We start from the raw sequence: 19,728 nt of genomic DNA, 5'->3' as shown, positions 1-19,728 counted from the left end.
ATTTATCTTTTTATATTTTCATACAATTTCCATTACGATAATAACTGATCTGATGAGTGTCTCATATCCTAGGAAAATTAATTCAAAACATAAGAATCTGAACCTTTGGTTTTTAAATTTTTTTCCTATTCTATTTCACTCCATGGTTTGATGTTTGTATGTGTGAATTTTATATACAACATGACTATAATACAATTTATATGTATTTTTTACACAATACTGTACTGATCAACTCAACATGTCCTTTTGACCTTCATGCATTCCCCCCCCAACTGGCCATTTATCTGTCAATTTCACCTATATTTTTATTTGGCGGTCTCACTAAGCACATTAAGAATCAAATTCCTGCTTAGAGGTGCCAGGTACAATATGAAACCCATAAATGCAGAAGGCAGTCATAAGGAAGAAGTGGACTGAAATTCTCCAAAAAATCTATTACTTTCGGTTGGTAACTGTCCAAAGAATCTTTAAAAGGTATGTTTTATAGTTGTCTTTTTAGTAAGTGCCATCATATTATCCTATGAATCTGAGTACATCATATTAGATTGAAATACTATATATACTTGTTAATCTCATGTTATATTCCAAATTTCCTGACAGAAGACTCTCTGTGTCTAATGCATCTTTACATACTTGAACAATAATCCTAAATGAATTATTTTTGACATTTAGCTATGTTGCTTATGTTCTCCTTTACCATCTCTAAGACATATCACTGGATCAGAAAAACACAATTTTTGCAATCAATCACCTACTCCGGTTCTAGATACATGCAAATTTATAATCTAACATGCCCCAGTTACATTAACTCAGTTACTGTGGTGTAATTTTATGTTTTAAATTTTAAGGTTTTATCTTTACAGTATCTTTTTTACAATAGTGATTCTCTAGTTTTAGAGAGTGAGCAAGAGAGCTCAGAGTGTAGATTCCAAGCAAATATCAAACATACTGATTTGGTAAATCTGGAATGTATTGTACATGCAAACACTTTGAGCGTACATACACAATGATCCAGGCACTTATCTGTCACCCCTGTAAAAATACATTTGGGATCTAAACATAGTTTGCTTCATTACAAAGCCCCTATCTGGCAGCCCGGCTACATGTAATTGTTACGTAAGAGATAAATATCAAACCTCACACAGCAATGAGATTCAAGCCCTTAAATTTGTCCCCCTGCTGTGGCAGGCTCTTGGGCATCTAGATGAGAGATGTTAGTACCCAATCTAACAAATCTGTTCAGTTAAGAAGGCATCTTTAAGATCATAAAAAGCTCTTTAAAATTAATACAATCCTACATACAAACAGTATGCACAGCACAAGAATCAGTCAACAAAATGAAAAGGCAACCTGTGGAATAGAAGAAAATATTTGCAAACATCTGTCCGGTAGGACAAGGAATTAATGTCCAAAATATATAGGAAACTCACACAACTCATCAGCCAAAAACTCAAGCAATTCAATTAAAAAATTGGCAGAGAAGTCAAACAGATATTTTTCCAAAAAGACATACAAATAATCAATAGGTACGGGAAAAGGTGTTCAATATCACTAATTATCAGGGAAAAGGAAATCCAAAGTACAGTAAGATTATCACCTAACACTTGATAGGATATCTATCATCAAAAAGATAAGAGATAACAAATGTTGAGAAGAATGAGAACAAAGAGGAAATCTGCTCACTGTTGATGGGGATATTAAGTAGTATAGGCAGTAGAATACCAGTACGGAGGTTTCCCAAAAAATTAAAAAACGAACTATCATATGATCTAACAACCCCATTTCTGAGTATACATCAAAAGGAAATGAAATCACTATTCAAAGTTAATGCAAGTTCATGCCCTATGTTCACTGCAACATTTTTTACAATAGCCAGGACATTGGAAAAAAACCCAAGTGTCGATGGATGGGTGAATCTATTTTTTAAAAAGGGGTATAAGTATGTACACAATGGAATGTAATTACTCAACCTAAAGAAGAATGAAATCTTGCCATCTCCAACATAGGTGAACCTGGAGGGTTCATTCTGTGAAATAAACAACACATGGGAAGACAAATACTGTACGGTATCAATACAAGGAAAAAAAAGATCTAACACATAGAAACAAAGAGTAGAATGGTGGTTGATGGAAATAGGGAGAGGCTTGTAAAACGGTGTAATTTTTCAGTTGAAGATGAATAAGGTCATAGGATCTAACTATAACATGGTGATGATAATTGATAAGAATGTACTGTATAACTGAAATTTGCTTGGGGTGTATAACTTGAGCGTTCGCACCAAAAAAGAAAAAGAGGGGGAAAATAGGTGAATACATGAGATGATGGAGGTATTAATTCATTAACATGGTGGGAAACTTTTCACAATGTATATCAAATCACGTTAAACATTTTAAATATATTACAATATTATTTCTCAATTACACCTCAATAGGACTGGGGGGAAAAAAATCCCAGCCCTCTCAATATACTGATGTCCCCAGCTAGAGTATCCCTTCACTCCAAAACTCACTATATAATGTGGGAACATCATCTTGCCACTCCAAGAATCTATCCATTTTTACATTCAGTAGTATACTTCTGAAAACAAGTTTTATTTGTTAAGTTTTCATTTTTTTAAATATAATCCATATTCTTTTCCTTCATGTAATAGTTTAAATGCTCTTGGGCAGCAGTAATTATGTAATCCCATAAAAGGATTCCAACATTTCTTTAACATACTAACTAAAAGCACACTGGATAACGTTTTAATACCTATAATTACATTGTCTCTTCTGCTTCAAAAAGGAGAAGAAAATCATGGCATTACTCCTGCTCTATAGCCTGGTTTCTGAAAAGCTAATGAGTTGATTTTTGAAGATTTTCCTATGTTTGTAGTTACATTTTCATAATTTAGCTCCTTCAGATTCTCAGTTTATTCTAAGGATTCCAGCTACTTTGGAAACTTAGAGATTCAGTCTTATTTACTTTTATAACAAACTTACCCACTTATTCTAACGAATTTTTAAAAATAATCTTCAACCAATGCATTATTTTTTATCAGACTGTCTCCTAACATTTTACAAAACTGTAGCCAAGTCATCCCAAAGTGGAATAACTTTCTTTCCGACTGATTCACACTTCTGTTCTACTTCCCCTTTAAGTAATTTTGTACTTATGACACAGTTTTCACACCTATGACTTCATCGGTGGAACTTCACCAGTGGAAATGACTAATCCTTCTTCCCTTTAAGAAGACAAGTTATAAAAATGTCTGAACCCTTTATCAGGAGAGATGGGATGTAAGCAAGTTAAAAATGATAATCAGAAATTCAGAACTCACAAATAAATCCTGAGTATCCTGAGAGAAGAGACTTGAATCATGTATACTATATAGACATATCCCTAAACCTTGAGGTAAATTAAACCAAGTGCAATATAGCTTTTGTGGTCAAAAAAAGCATTGTCATGCTGTTCTCTGACTATACTTTAATAAACTAGATAATTACACAAGATACTTCAGGAAATTGGATTTGTATCTGATATTCAGATATACACATTATACTTTTAGAAAATTGTATGTTTCATATCAAAAGATTCATAGAACATATTCAGAACAGCCTTGTCAGGGAGAAATTAAATTATTAGTCTAGCAATAAAGATGAAGTAGGTTTTACACTATATGAGCCTAATATAGGTTAACTTATAAAAAGCAAACATAGCAATAAGATAGTTACTTTAATACAATGTTTCCACCACATCCAACCTGTACATATACTGCTTTACCTATATTTTGCTACAAAAATTAGTTTTAGTTGAAAAGTCACAGGTGAACAGACTATAGCATATTTCTGGTTTGTCTCATTTATCACTATTCTGAAGGCTGATTTCTTGAAAAGTTTACATGATTAATCAGTTTACCCAAAGTACAGATACAGTGAAGCAAAGAAGTAAATACACTTTTATAGGGAAATAGCTTTGCATTTCCTTTTAAGAGCAGAAAACATCAATCCTGTATAACTATCAATCCCCTAGTCCTATCCTAGTAAGTACAGAAATCACATATTTTGTTCTGGAGATTTTTTAGTAGCAGGTAGAGGGGGGAAAATGGTTATATTATAGCTACAATTTTCATATGATCTCTTATGTAGTTCTTATAGTCTCTTAACAACAAATAATTAAGAAATAGCCACAGTGGTTATGAATTTTGTTACCTAAACTTATAAACCTACTCACATCCGAATTATGTATTGCTAACAACTCACATTATTATATAATCATCTCTTTCATGAATGGGTCACCCTTAGGATGAGCTGCACCATGTGGATCATTTGCTCCTCACACTCCCACTTCCTAGTGATCTTACAGATCCTACGCTCTCAACGGCCCTGAATTCTCAACTCCTCTATGGCCCCAAACAAGGTGAAAAAACAGAGGAACAGTGCTATGGAAATCATAAAAAGGTTATACTCCCTGTAGCTAAAGGCACCACTCGTACAGTGGGAAATAGAAAATGACTATGCATATTAGTTTGCTGTTTCATACTGTTCATGGGGTTCTCAAGGCAAGAATGCTCAAGGGGTTTGCCATTCCCTTCTCCAGTGCCTAAAGAACTAAGAACAGAGGTTAATACACTGTACAGGACGCAGTGATCAAAACCATCCCCAAGAAAAAGAAATGCAAAAGGCAAAATGTCTGAGGAGGCCTTACAAATAGCTAAGAAGAGAAGCGAAAGGCAAAGGAGAAAAGGAAAGATATACCTATCTTGAATACACAGTTCCAAAGAATAGCAAGGAGAAATAAGAAAACCTTCCAAAGTGAAAAATGCAAAGAAATAGAAGAAAACAAGAGAGTGGGAAAGACTAGAAATCTCTTCAAGGAAATTAGATACCAAGGGAACATTTCATGCAAAGACGGGCACAACAAAGGACAGAAATGGTATGGACCTAACAGAGACAGAAGATATTAAGAAGAGGTGGCAAGAATATACAGAAGAACTACGCAAAAAAGATCTTCATGACCCAGATAACCACGATAGTGTGATTACTCACCTAGAGCCAGACACCTTGGAGTGTGAAGTCAAGTGGGCCTTAGGAAGCATCACTACGAACAAAGCTAGTGGAAGTAATGGAATTCCAGCAGAGCTATTTCAAATCCTAAAAGATGATGCTATTAAAGTGCTGTACGAAATATGTCAGCAAATTTGGAAAACTCAGCAGTGGCCACAGGACTGGAAAAGGTCAGTTTTCATTCCAATCCCAAAGAAGGGCAGTGATAAAGAATGTTCAAACTACTGCACAATTGCCCTCATTTCACACACTAGCAAAGTAATGCTCAAAATTCTCCAAGCTAGGCTTCAACAGTAAGTGAACTGAGAATTTCCAGATGTTCATGCCACATTTAGAAAACGGAGAAAATTACAGAAAAAGCAAGGGAATTCCAGAAAAACATCTACTTCTGCTTCATTGACTATGCTAAAGCCTTTGACTGTGTGGATCACAACAAACTGTGGAAAATTCTTAAAGAGATGGGAATACCAGACCACCTGACTTGCATCCTGAGAAACTTGTAAGAAGGTGAAGCAACAGTTAGAACTGGACATGGAACAACAGACTGGTTCCAAATTGAAAAAGGAGTAAGTCAAGGCTGTACATTGTCACTCACCCTGCTTATTTAACTTATATGCAGAGTAAATCACGCAAAATGCCAGACTGGATGAATCACAAGATGAAATTAAGATTGCTGGGAGAAATATCAACAACTTCAGATATGCAGGTAACACCACTCTAATGGCAAAAATGAAAAGGAACTTTAGAGCCTCCTGATGAAGGTGAAAGAGGACAGTGAGAAGGTCGGCTTAAAATTCAACTTTCAAAAAATTAAGATCATGGTATCCAGTTCCATCACTTCATGGCAAATAAATAGGGAAAAAGTGGAAACAGTGACAGATTTTATTTTCTTGGGCTCCAGAATCACTGTGGACAGTAACTAAAGCCACTGAATTAAGAGACGCTTGCTCCTTAGAAAAAAAGCTATGACTAACCTAGACAGCATATTAAAAAGCAGACATCATTTTGTGGACAAAGGTCCATCGAATCAAAGCTATGGTTTTTTCTAGTAGTCATGTATAGACGTGAGAGTTGGACCACAAGGAAGGCTAGCTGCCGAATAATTGATGCTTTTGAACTGTGGTGCTGGAGAAAACTCTCATGAGTCCCTTGGACAGTGAGAAGATCAAGCCAGTCAATCATAAAGGAAATCAACCCTGAATATTCATGGGAAGGACTAATGTTGAAGCTCCAATACTTTGGCCACCTGATGCGAAGAACCAACTCATTGGAAAAGACCCTGATGCTGGGAAAGATTGAAAGAAGGAAGAGAAGTGGCCAACAGAAGATAAAATGGTTGGACGGCATTACCAATTTAGTGGGCGTGAGCTTGAGCAAACTCCAGTAGATAGTTAAGGACAGGGAAGCCTGGCGTGCTGCAGTGCATGGGGTCACAAAGAGTCGGACACAAATGAGTGACTGAACGACAACAAATGCGTATTAGTTTCAACCTATTAGCTCATAAATTATTACATTAATATAGCTAATGCTATATTATCCTTTAAGTCAACTACTTTGGAACGCATTACTTTTACTGAGGTTCTATGAAGTTTTTATTATATTGGTGTATTATCCAATTGTTTTTATTCTTAACAACCTTGGGAGGCAGGTATATTTACCTTATTTTACTAATAAACAAAGCAAAACTTAATTTATCCATTTTTCTCAAGGTGAAGCAGCTAATTAGGTTTCCAAAGTAATGTATGTTCTCTTAGAAAGCCTTCCTTCTCTGTATTATATTATAAAAGTTTTCCTAAAGACAGAATAGTTTAGAAGCAAAGTGAAAGCTGCTATGTTCTTCTACATAGCCAGGAAGGTACAGCATAAAGTGAGTAAGCTTAGCACACACTTTTTTTCTAGTAATTTCATAGAAAACACAACTTGACCACATTTGCCTTTTGCAATGTTTAGCTCAAAGTCTTCCTGTCAAATGGCCTTTTCTTCAAATGAAAAAAGAATAAAGAGGAAAAAAAGTGTGGAGAAATTTTGGCAGAAAAGGTGACTTTCAATTATGACAGGCACAGGAATAAAGAGAATTATCGTGATGCTAAATTGATAAGAGCACAACATCTAAAAACATTAAAATAAAGGCAGCTTTAAATATCTGCATCCTCTAGATAGTTTATAACATGTTAGTGTAAAAATCAGTGACATTTAGATTTTCTCAAGTTTTTTCCTTAGATAAGTAAATTTCCTTCTATTTGCAACTTTTGCATTTACTGGTTTAGGAGTTAGCTTTCTCAATGGCCTCCTGTTAGCAGCTGAAGAAGTACCTTTCTTTGCTGGTGGTTCATCTTGTTGAAGTTCAATTTCATTTAATCTTTTTCTTCCTGAATACGTTTTAGGTTTGCTGTCCTTAGACATTTCAGTTGTTTCATTACAAACCAATTTATTGTCTATTATTAAAGAAGAATTACCAACATTGTCCTAAAGTAAAATAAATTAAAATTAGTTCACATATAGAAAGCTATAAGAACTATATAAATTAAAATTCAATACTGCATCATAAAAATTGTATTTTCACATTTGTTGAGACATTTTCTAGGTTATTTCCTAAGTCTCACCCTACACGAAAATAACTGATGACTCTATGAAATAAGTAATATTAACTAACTTGTAAAATCACTGAGGACCCCAAAAAAACAAAAAGGAAGTGTGTAGTTTCATCCTGATACCAAAACTAAAAACAAATTCATCTTTATATTTTCTAAGATCAGGTGGGTTAGAGACTTATTTGCAGATAACCAAGTCCTAAAACACTGACCTCTAAATCATACACAAAATGAGCTTTGAAAAAGAGAAATAGGAAAACACTATGACATAATTGCTCCTTATACCTTCACTTAAAATTTTGAGTAATCATGAATAACTAGAAAACATCAATCATTTTGTTTTGCAACCAAAGCTCAAAGTAACCATGTCCTACACTTTAACAAATCCCAGAAAAAGTTCTAATCTTAGTTTCTAGCCTTTGTATATTCAAAGATACACAATCTACATACTGCTTTAAAACTGAGCTCCTAGTTTATCTAGATGAAAAAGACCATTTAGATTTTCATTTTTTAAGGCAAAGACTATACCTCCCTAATAGGACAGCAGAAAGGTACCCAGAAAGAAGGGTGAAACCTTAGCAATTAAGTGCATGTTTATAAAGTAATTAAAGGTTTGGGAAAGGCAGAGATTAATTAAATCCCTACATACTGGTAGCAATCCATTTGTGGGAGGCAGGTAGGTGGTGGGTAAAACTATACGAGAAAATAAAACATCATTTTATATTAGAAAATCATCACTTTGTTAAGAGATATAGATTAAAATGATTTTAAGTCATAAAGTAATGATAAAAAAAAAAAAAGCAGTCTTTTTAGATAGTCCTAAACAAAGAATATCATGAAGAACAACCTTCATGCTTTTTCACAATTAGTCCCTTGGTGTCACTGATAAGTGACAATGTCCTGGGATGGAGGAATCAGATCTGACAAAGTCTGAGTTTTCAAACAGTCCATGACAATTTTAAGTTGTCCCCCTCTTCCACATTCAGATGTATTATAATCACCTAATCATTTTTCTCCTCTTCAAATTATACAATCTTCACCAAGAAAAAAATCTATCCTCCACAAGTGTCAGTTACCGAAAGGAATATTTTCTGCCTAGAGTATTCTTGGTAGGAAGGATGCTAAAGAACCATTCAAAACAAACTTTTAATCATTAAAAGAGTCTGCTCTGGACTCTTTGGAACAGTGACCTTAGATCAACAGTTGATCAACACAGTCAGGTTAAGTTCTAATTTACTTTGCATTTGTTTATTTATGTGAACAATTTAGCACACTGTTTTAAGTTAGTTGATAAAAGTCTAGAGCCTATCTAAAAAATTTACTCAAAGGCAAGGATTATTTAATTAATAATATTGCTTATTTTATATTTCTTTTTTACTATTATTTATATAAACATTATTAACATTATGTGATATGCAAATATACTACAGAAATAGATATAATCCCCTGCTAAAATTCCAACAATCTTCTTCAAAGTTGTAGGCACTAGAAGTGATCTATCTCTGGCTTCTCTTTTTCTAGTTTGTTTTCTGTTTTTCTCTTAACCTTTAACAAATCTAAGGCTGGACTTAAAATTCAGATCAAGTCCTAGGAGCTCAGCTGGTAAAGAATTCACAGGCAATGCAGGAGACCCCAGTTCGATTCCTGGGTCAGAAAATGCCCTGGAGAAGGGATAGGCTATCCACTCCAGGATTCCTGGGCTTCCCTGCTGGCTCAGCTGGTAAACAATCCACCTGCAATGCGGAAGACCTGGGTTCGATCCCTGAGTGGGAAGAGCCCCTGGAGAGGGGAACGGCTACCCACTCCAGTATTCTGACACGGAGAATTCCAAGAGGTCGTAAAGTCAGATAGACTGAGCAACTTTCACTCACTCACTCAGAACAAAAACAGATGGCAAATAATCATCTCAAAGTGCTAAGAGCCTGGAGGTCCAGCAATTCATTTACTTGAAAAAGTCAAAAGCCCTAAGTTGTAAAAAGTTTTATCTCCTTTTATTTCACAAATCAATTTCCACTTCTTAATCCATACCACCACTACCTTAAATCAAAGTCCTCATCAACTATCACCTGAACTTTTCCAAGAGTTTTCTAGTTGGTCTCCCAGCCTTCATTCTAATTCCACCTCAATCCCATCTTCCAAGTTTCTAAAAATATCAACTCAAAATAAAAAATCAACTTTGCTATACTTCTCCTTAAAATTAATGACTCCTTGCTGCCTACAGAATACAACCCAAACGCTTTAATGAAGTATTCAAGGCCTTCTGCTTCCCTGGTGGCTCAGATGGTAAAGAATCTGCCTACAATGCAGGAGATCCGGGTTTGATCCCTGGGTCATGAAGATTCCCTGGAGGAAGAAATGTCAAACCCACTGCAGTACTCTTGAGTGAAGAATCAATCCCATGGACAGAGAAGCCTGGAGGGCTGTGGTTCATGGGGTCACAGAGTCAGACACAACTGAGCGACTAACACATACGCTATCTTACCCCAGTCTACTGCTCCTGCCATCATTATTCACCTCTCCTGCTTCAAACTTTCTTCTTGAGCAAATTATTAAAACTTACACTTTCTTACACTGACTGAAAGGCTTCTCATATGTCCATGACTGTGCATTCTGATTCTTTTATCTAGAAAGCCAGTGTATCTTCTTGTCCCTCACACCCGCCAACTGCTCCTACTTTGGACTAGAAAAATTTCACTTGCCATTTAAGATTCAACTTAATCATTTTCATCTGCACAAAATATTCTCTCAAACCCTATCTATTCTCAGCTTCTTGTACACACTAACTACCACTGCACATTTCATTATAAATACATTTATGTTGGTTTTCTCTTACTGGGAGTTGTTAAGGGGAGCAGTTTTTATTAATCTGTGTAATGCCTAGAATCTAGCAGCGCACCTGGCACACAGAAACTCAGTTTTTCTTGACAAAATAAATCATTCTATGCTTCTCCTCCTAACTCTCTACCCTACTACAGGGGTATTTCTCCCAGTTCAGAAAAGTTAAACAGAAAAAAATCCAACAATATATAATTATAAATTATAATTATTAATTATATTACCAATATAATTTGTTGATAACTATATTAACATAAATTCTAAACTGTTAATATAATTATTAATTTACAATAATGTATTCAACAGAAGTGACAAAAAATCAGATGGAGTGAATAATGCATCTAATAAATGCCAAAAGAGAGGTCTGCTACAAGAAATTAGAGGATGAGCTATGTTTCTCCAGAGAATGTTCCTTATTTACCCTTGTAGAATCAAAAACCTATCTGATGTTGAGATGATACGAGAAAGTTGTGGGTACTGGTGTTCAATTCTCAAGACACAAAGAAGGGTCAAATGTAACATTTTATAATACAGTAGTCCCTGCTTACCTGTAGAGAATACATTCTGAGACCTAGCAGTTGCCTGAAACCATGGAAATATTGAATCCTATATACACTATGCTTTTTCCTGCACAGGCCTACAAAGTTTAGTACATGCTTAAAGGTTAATTTAAAAATGAAGCACAGGGACCTCCTAGTCGCCCAGTGGCTAAGACTTCCTGCTCCCGGTGCCGGGGACTCAGGTTTGATCCCTGGTCAGGAAACTAGATCCTACATACTGCAACTAAAGATCCCTCAGGCCACAACTAAGATCTGGCAGAGCCAAATAATTTTTTTTTTTTAATTAAGCACAGAATGAAATTAACAATAATAAAATAGAACAATGATAACAATATACCATAATAAGTTATGTGAATTCAGCCTCTGTTGCTCTCAAAATTATCTTGTACAAAATTTAATGCTTTTTAGATCTTAGGCATTTATGCTCTATAGCCATAACTTTTGCAGTTTGAGGTGTAACAGCAAAACTAGCACAAATTTTCTTTTTCCTTCTTCACAATTTCACAAATAGAAGATTCATTCTTACCACAGATCTTAGCAACCTCAGCATACAATTTTTTTCTTTCCTTATTGAGAATTTTCACCTCTACTTTTAAACAAAGCACTTTATAGCTTCTCTATGACATATCCAAATTGTCAGCATCACTACTCTTCTGCTTTGGGGGCATTATTAAGCAAAATCAGCGTTACTCGAACACAGCACTATGATACCAACAGCAGACAATCTGATAAACAAGACTAACAGGAGGGATATGCTAGACAAAGGCATGAGTCGGGTCAGGAAGGATGGAGCAATATGGCATAAGATTTCATCATACTACTCAGAACAGCACACAATGTAAAACTCATGGATTATTTCAGGCATTTTTCATTTAATCCTTCTGACCATGGTTAACACACAGAAACTGAAATTGCAGATAAAGGGGAACTACTGTATACCACACTTGCCTCTGTTAGAGAAAAGACATACAAAAGCAGAGAATTTTAGCTATTAATTTACTCAACCTGTTATTATATCAAAAAATAATTTTAAGGTACCTGCAATAAAAAATGAATATAAAAGAAAGCCAAAAACCACTGGTTAATTAAAAAAAAGACTAAAAGGCTGATCATTCAATCCTAAACTACCTAAATATAAAATTACCTAATTTTCTATTTATGAAAGGCTACTTAAAAACCCTTAAAATGTTGTAGTTTGTTTTTTAGTCACTGAGTTGTGTCCAACTCTTTTGCAACAGTATGGAGTGTAGCCCACAAGGCTCCTCTGTCCATGGGATTCATCAGGCAAGACACACTGGACTGGGTTGCCATTTCCTTCTGCAGGGGATCTTCCCAACCCAGGGATAGAGTCCATACCTCCTGCATGGCAAGCGGATTCTTCACTGCTGAGCCCTGACAAGCCCATAAAGGCTTTATATGCTATAGTTAATAATGTAATTTTTAAAAGAAAATATCCCTGCTATTAAACATAGGAACTTTGGCAAAATTGTATAAAATAGAAACAAGCTTCTAAAACCTAATGTCATTTATAGTTCCATAGAGATGGACGTACAGATATAGACAGATGTATCAATAGAGTAGAGCTACACAGAGACAGAGATCTTTATGGTCTGTGGGTATCAAAGCACATCTAAGTTTCTTTCACCCCACAGCTCCCCATCCAGTTTGCTGAGGCTTAAACTTCAAAGGGCTACACAGTCTTGCCCTTCTTATGAACAAAGCATTCCCAGCTTAGTTTGTGGAGATCAAACTGTCACCTTCTAAGTTCTCAAAAATTCATATTGGTGTGATAGTGAATTGAATTCAATGCCAAGATAAGCAAGTCAACATTCTTAGTGAATTAGTCTCAGTTGTATAAGCTATTTTAAACTATTTTAAACCAAACCAAACATACTCTTTATTTAATTTATAACACAAATAAAGTTAGATTCTTACACTGCCTTTAAATGTGTTTTCCATATGAAATTTTAGGCTCTGAAACTTGTTAACAGTATCCGCTTTTTGGTCAATTTTATCCATCAACTCTTGAATTCTTTGATTCTGCATAATTATTTTCTTTGGGAAGGAAAAAGACAAAGTTTAGTGAATGTACTTTGGGGATAACTAGAATGCAAATATGATACAGTTTAGAATTCCTTCAAATTTTAAGGTTAGGCAAAAAAAAAAAAAACAGCAATACACTATGCATAGCATGACTTTATTTTCATTTAAAAAATCAACATGACTAAATACAAAAGGAAAGAGAAGCAATATTTCATAATGGGTAAGAGGAATCAGAAGTCACACAATCTGGGTTTGAATCTTAGCTTCTCTGCTTTCTAGTTGTAAACCCCAAGCAAGTTATTTAATGCCTAACAGTATCTACATCATAAGGTTGTTCTGAGACTTAAACAACTAAAGAACTTAAAAGAATTCATAGAAAATGTTCTATAAAAAATACATATATGTGTGTATGTGTGTGTATGTGTACATACATAAAATAATCTCAAAGAGCTATCAACCAAGTTGGTTTGGATTTGTTTTCAATGTAAGAGAGACATTATGGGGGACTACTGTACCTTCTATTTTATAGTTTAATATAACAGTATGTTTACAAGCAGCAGCTACTTTTATAAATAGGAAAAAAAAGAAAAGAAAAGGAGGAGAATAGGAACTGTCTAAACAACAGCTAAAATGTCTTGTATTGAGTACATTATTTTGGTTATCTTTTTAAGTACTGGGTATTAGATGCCAAGATTTTGAATTATTTATATCTGATCATATGTTAAAATATTCAGCTCTTTAGGAGAACAAATGTAAGTTCAGAGAAGGTCAGGAAAAATATTAAGTTTAGAGTTTTAAACTCACTTCACCTCTATGTATACCTGCAATTTCATACTTAGATCTAACAATGCCAAATCCATCTACAACCACTTAAGAGTATCTGATCTGAAGGTATAAAGTGCTAGAGATTTTCAGATTCTGATGCTGCACACTGATCAGGCCATATCCTAAATTTTAAAACAGTAACTTCAGACAAGATAAATACTATTTAAATAATCTACTCAACACAATGCACCTGGTAAAAGAATGACATACAGATGATTCTCTGGCAGCACATACAGATCTAAGATGCCTTCTCAGGGAAGAAAGCAAGACACAGAACTACAATCCTATTCGTATAAATTTTTTAATAGATGTATGTTACACACATACATACACGTATATCTACACATATACAAATAAAATCTTTTCTGGAAAGACCAAAGAAACTTTCCAGAAACCATATGTGGAAAGAGGTATGAGAGTGAAGGCACTTATATACTCATCAATTATTCATGCTGTCTATTTTACTTATTAATTTCCTTATCAAGATAAAATAAAGCTTAAAAGCAGTACCTTATTAGATTTCTCAAGCTCTTGAACCAATGAATTTAAATTAATTTCTGATTCTGAAAAAGAATATTAAAAATAAACATCTAAGTACCTAAAGAAATAAATCGCTAAATAAACATGAAACATAAGCTGCTACAGTAGACACTTCATTGTTATACTCAGGAAAAAGAATTTTCACAGCACTAGAAGCACACAAACAGCTACAAATTCTACCACCAGAGAGTAATGTTTCTGAAAGAGCCACTTTCAAAACCCAGGGCAAAAATGAATGCTGTCTGCTCAATAGTAGAAAATTTCTGGAATAATGTCAGAAGAGAAATAGCTTATACCTTTCTGACCCACTTCATAATGAGGCATCACTTATCTGCTATTTTCCACCCATCTTGTTTCACACAGAAAAGGGCAGAGTATTTCATCTAATACTTGAAACTCAGATGTGACAACCCCTCCCAGTTCCCCACCACCATACACACACACATATAAATGAACAAACTTTACAGCTTTACAATTTCCTATGAGATTTCTTAATTTGCTGATAAAGCTATACTTAGGTTTTGGTTTTTCCTGAAAGTCTATTTTCTAGTAATATTAGTCTTAAAGTAAAGAAAAGCAAAAATATATTTTTACTAATAAATTACTGTAAACTCATACAAATGGTAAAATATTAAATGTCACCTCCATCATTTTCTGACCACTTGGTAAATAAGCTGCATAAATCTCATACTTACCAACTGTCTTTTTAAGAATTTATTATATCTACATAGGGATATAATACAACCACTTACCACTTTCTCTCTTTTTTAACTCTTCTTGGGTTTTGATTAATTCTTCTTTGGTTTTAGCTAATTCACCTTTAACTTGATTAAACTTTATTTCTAAACAAGCAATAGCTTCCTGGGGGTCAGCAAGAGATGCAATATATAAGTGAGCAATTTCAGCCTGTTTCTTAATACCAGTGACATCATCTTGAAGAGAATCAATAATATCTTCAATTCCTACATAATTATGTCCTTCCTAAAAATAGCAAAAACCACATGCCTAATGTTAACAGTGGCTTTCACTACTTCAGTGTGGTACCATCTAGCGTGTTTTAAAAATAAATAGGAAAACAAATGTACAACTTACAATTTTTTAAATATATTATTTGTTTTTCTATTAGGTGACTATAGACATGTTTATGTTTTCTTACATACAAGTAGCTCCAATTATGAAAAAGATGTGCTCCATTAGTCATCTTTTATTTTATGGAACATGAGACATTATTTCTCCATAAGAACAATGTCTTATGGAGTTTACAGAACAATTATAATTATCTAGTTCAGATATACTCTTAGTCATATAATGAGTCTTTAAAAGATTTTTTGGTTGAGCTGAAGAAACAAATCCTCATTTTCACAATTCAGACTAAATCCCAAACTATGTCAGGGACACAGAATGATGGTTTGACGGCAAGAGCCTAGACATTATCATCCTGCACCTCTGAACTGAGTAATTAAAAAAAAGAGCAAAACAAAAACAACCAACCATTCCAGAAAGATGTGATTAATTTCTGCTTCCGTAGAAGCAGCAGAAGAGAAAAACGTTTCCTCAACAGTAGAGAATGGTTATTCAGCCAAGCAAGAGTGATTTTTCTATATATAAGTATTTTTGTTTTAATCAGAACAGAATTAAATGACCCTACAGGTCTGTCAGCCAACATGTAAAATTTTTAAGTTTAAAACAAATCTGACTATGGCTGATTCATATCAATGTATGACAAAACCCACTGAAATGTTGTGAAGTAATTAGCCTCCAACTAATAAAAAAATAAATAAAAAATAAAAAAATAAATAAAAATAAATAAAACAAATCTGAGTGGGTATCCCATAATCAGACAAAAAGCAATCTACCTACACACAACACAATGACTCAAGCCACATCAAACTGAGATCTAAATGTAAAAGGTATTTTTTTCTAAGTTCAATAGCTATACTTAAACTATTTGTGTTTACATTCCTAATAAAGCACACTTACTCATAATAAAGTCACATTTTTTTAAAATTCTGAAGTATATTAAATTATCATTGATGTCATATACTAAATCTGGTACCTATAGTTCATGTATTTAATATTTCAGTTAGCATACTTCAGTTTCATCTTTCATGGCGTGATCTTCATTCTTTGGTTCCTCCTGAGTATCACATTTACCAATTAAATCCTTGAAAATAGCCAAACGACATTCAGCATTTTCTTCTAGAATTTCTCGTTCCTGAAGGAGAGTTTCCCTTCATAACAGAAATTAGTCCCATTAAGAAACAGAAAAATTCACTACTTTACATTTTTATTTTAAATTTCTAAGATTAAGCATATTATAAAGTGAAAGTGTGAAAATGTTAGTTGCTGAGTCGTGTCAGACTCTGCGACCCCACTGACTAGCCCACAAGCTCATCTGTCCATGGGATTTTCCAGGCAAAAATACTGAAGTGGGTTGCCATTTCCTTCTCCAGGGGAATCTTTCCGACCCAGGAATCAAGCCCAGGTCTCTTGCACTGAAGGCAGATTCTTTACCATCAGACAGTAAATAAAAAGACATAAATTAAAAGTCAATTTAAATAATCACTCATATATAATTCACAATCACCATGGGATTAGTAATAGCTATTTTCAAGCTTGCATAAAGGTTAGAGTTTAGAAGTCATCTAATATAAAAAAGCAAAAAAATATTTTTTTCACAAATAAATAAAATTTTCAATTTTTACCTGGACACGAACAAAACAACTTACTTAAAGTCAGCTTCTCGTTGGGCCAAATACTGAGTAAACTCCTGTGTAACTTCTTCACGAATTTTAAATTCCAATGTTAACTTTTCTTTTCTTTCATTTATTAGTTTTTTTTTCAAATCTTCTATTAAATCCAAAAGTTTCTAAAATATAAATATTAAAATTCTAATTAAAAAGCAAATAAATTCCAAGAGAAAGATATTCCACGTGTTTAAAAAGAAAACTTCATTTCATTACTAAATTATTATGTTTCCTTTTAATACAGATAGTATTTTCACTGGAAACTATGTATATGCAGAGATTCATTAATGTGAAAAATCAAGTTCGTCTCACCACATTTTAGAAACAGACATAGTTCAAATGTGTATCTGGTTACACAGAGAATGAAGAGAAAAGAAAATTTCAGCATCTATTATCTACTAGGAACTACCTTGGGGAGTTCATATTTTATTTCATTTAATCCACACAATCTTTTTTACACTTAGTAGGAGCACTCAAATTTCCTAGGTAGGGAAAGTAAGGACCAAGTCTGTGGTAAATGCTTAAGTTTGAGTTTAAAGTTAGTCTGTCAAAATATAAAGTTGACATGTTACACAGAGCAGTTACTGCGAATCCCCAGTTTTCAAATCGGCAAAGGGAGATATTACATATTTTATTGGGTTTCTATAACTATCCAAATGTAAGCAACAACTCTGTCTTTGAAAGCACACACATAATTAATCATGTAATATGGACAAAAACCAATAAAACAATTAAAATTTGACATTATAGCCAGTATAGGTATGTAAATTGCAGCAGTCAAGAAAAGAGCCTGATAGCCTTTTTTAAGGTTTCTAATTAAAGTTTCTCAATAATAAACTAATAAACTCTCAAAGCTACAGATCTTTCACTTTATCAATTTTATACTTGAAAATATTTTACAGATATCTTGACTTTGAAATTCTAAGAACTTCTACTGAGGAAATAATTTTATATTTTGGCTATAAAATAGTCACTGTTTTTTGCAATGAGTCGTTGTATGTAAACAAAAAAGTAAAACACAACTCAACAGTCAAACTTAAGAAATGGGTTCAACTACGGTACCATCATTACAGTAAAACTACTGTAATGGATTATGATGACATATTTACTATTCATAATTTCCACAATTTATTTTTAAATGAAGAAAATCAGTTAAAAATATTGTAACAAACAGTAAAAATCTATTAACATGACCAGTAAATTTAGACACATTTATATTTCCCTTTTTCTTTTTTTCTAGATTCTATCATGATTATATAATACTTTTATAATTTTAAATAACCACAGTCTTTTCCCACTGTTTAAAACAATAAATATTTAATAGTAACTATTGAAGAAGAGGGGCTTCTCTAATGGCTCAGAGGGTAAAGAATCCATCTGTAACGTAGGAGACCCAGGTTCAATCCCTGGGTGGGAAAGATCCTCTGCAGAAGGGAATGGCTAGCCACTCCAGAATTTTTACCTGGGAAATCCCATGGACAGAGGAGTCTGGCAGGAACAGTTCATGGGGTCACAAAGAGTCAGACAGGACTTACTGACTAACACTTTCACTTTTCACATTGAAGAAGAAATGTGGGAGACTCAAGAGAATCTGTATGAATGTGGGAATATCTTGGGAAATTGGTTTCTTTCAGTAATTCTCAACAACAACTAGTTTTCTATCACTGTTAGTATCTGATAAAGTATTGAGTGAAAAAAATTCTGGTTAGTTATTCAAGTTAAATGAATTTTAAGCATAAACATGTTACTATCAATATATTTTATAATGATTTTTAATACATTTCATAATGATCTTTAATACTGATGACGCTCTAATTAATAAAATGCTAACAATGTAAAGCATGAGAAGCCTAATCATTTTCATTTTGAGAAGTATTACAAAAAACTTGGATGAAAATTTTAATTTTGAAGTACCTAGTCAATATTATCAGAGAAGGCAATGGCACCCCACTCCAGTACTCTTGCCTGGAAAATCCCATGGATGGAGGAGCCTGGTGGGCTGCAGTCCATGCAGTACAGAGTTGGACACGACTGAAGTGACTTAGCAGCAGCAGCAGCAGTCAATATTATGAGATATGCACTTACACTATATAATCCTACATAAATGGCATTAATTTTTCCTATATAAATTCATAAACTACTAACATAATAAGTTTAATGAACATCATATTGATATATAAACTTCAGTTTTGAGATAAAAAAAATTAAATTACGACTATCAATGGCTTAGCCTAGTTTTCCACTGAGTGAAGTACTACATTAGAGACCCAGGGTAAACCAGGTTCAATCACATAGTGACCAGATATACTAGGACTAATGGCATCTGAAGATTTCATCTTCATTTCTAAGCAACAAAGGCACAAGAATGGCTTTCAGGGACACTGGAATAAACTATTAAGATGAGAGTATTTAACTCAATACATCATTGATCTACTTAAATTTCTACAGTCCAAAAGAGTACTATGATGTCAGATGCGTCAATACCACTCAAGTCACTTAATGAGGGGAACCAGTAATGTGGACAGGATCTATATTTCAGAAC

At 33.9% G+C, this 19,728-nt stretch overlaps 1 protein-coding gene across 5 annotated transcripts in view; it reads right to left on the bottom strand.

Moving 5' to 3' along the window:
- Positions 1 to 19,728, bottom strand: part of KIF20B (kinesin family member 20B) — an 83,023-nt gene that overhangs the window by 34,765 nt on the left and 28,530 nt on the right. For 3 of the 5 annotated variants that reach the window (XM_065922892.1, XM_065922891.1, XM_065922893.1), the window contains exons 14-19: positions 17,169 to 17,308; positions 16,532 to 16,670; positions 15,192 to 15,420; positions 14,410 to 14,462; positions 12,967 to 13,086; positions 7,358 to 7,511 (exon numbers count right to left, since the gene is read on the bottom strand). In XM_065922892.1, the coding sequence (XP_065778964.1) occupies positions 7,358 to 7,511; positions 12,967 to 13,086; positions 14,410 to 14,462; positions 15,192 to 15,420; positions 16,532 to 16,670; positions 17,169 to 17,308 (835 nt within the window). The remainder of the gene's footprint in view (positions 1 to 7,357; positions 7,512 to 12,966; positions 13,087 to 14,409; positions 14,463 to 15,191; positions 15,421 to 16,531; positions 16,671 to 17,168; positions 17,309 to 19,728) is intronic. The other 2 variants (XM_065922895.1, XM_065922896.1) reach the window with 1 other exon arrangement.

Source organism: Muntiacus reevesi, chromosome 2 (assembly GCF_963930625.1).
Source record: "Muntiacus reevesi chromosome 2, mMunRee1.1, whole genome shotgun sequence".
Taxonomy (NCBI): Eukaryota; Metazoa; Chordata; class Mammalia; order Artiodactyla; family Cervidae; genus Muntiacus; species Muntiacus reevesi.
The sequence above is the reverse complement of the archived record's forward strand: the minus strand, read 5'-3'. Positions and strand labels throughout refer to the sequence as shown.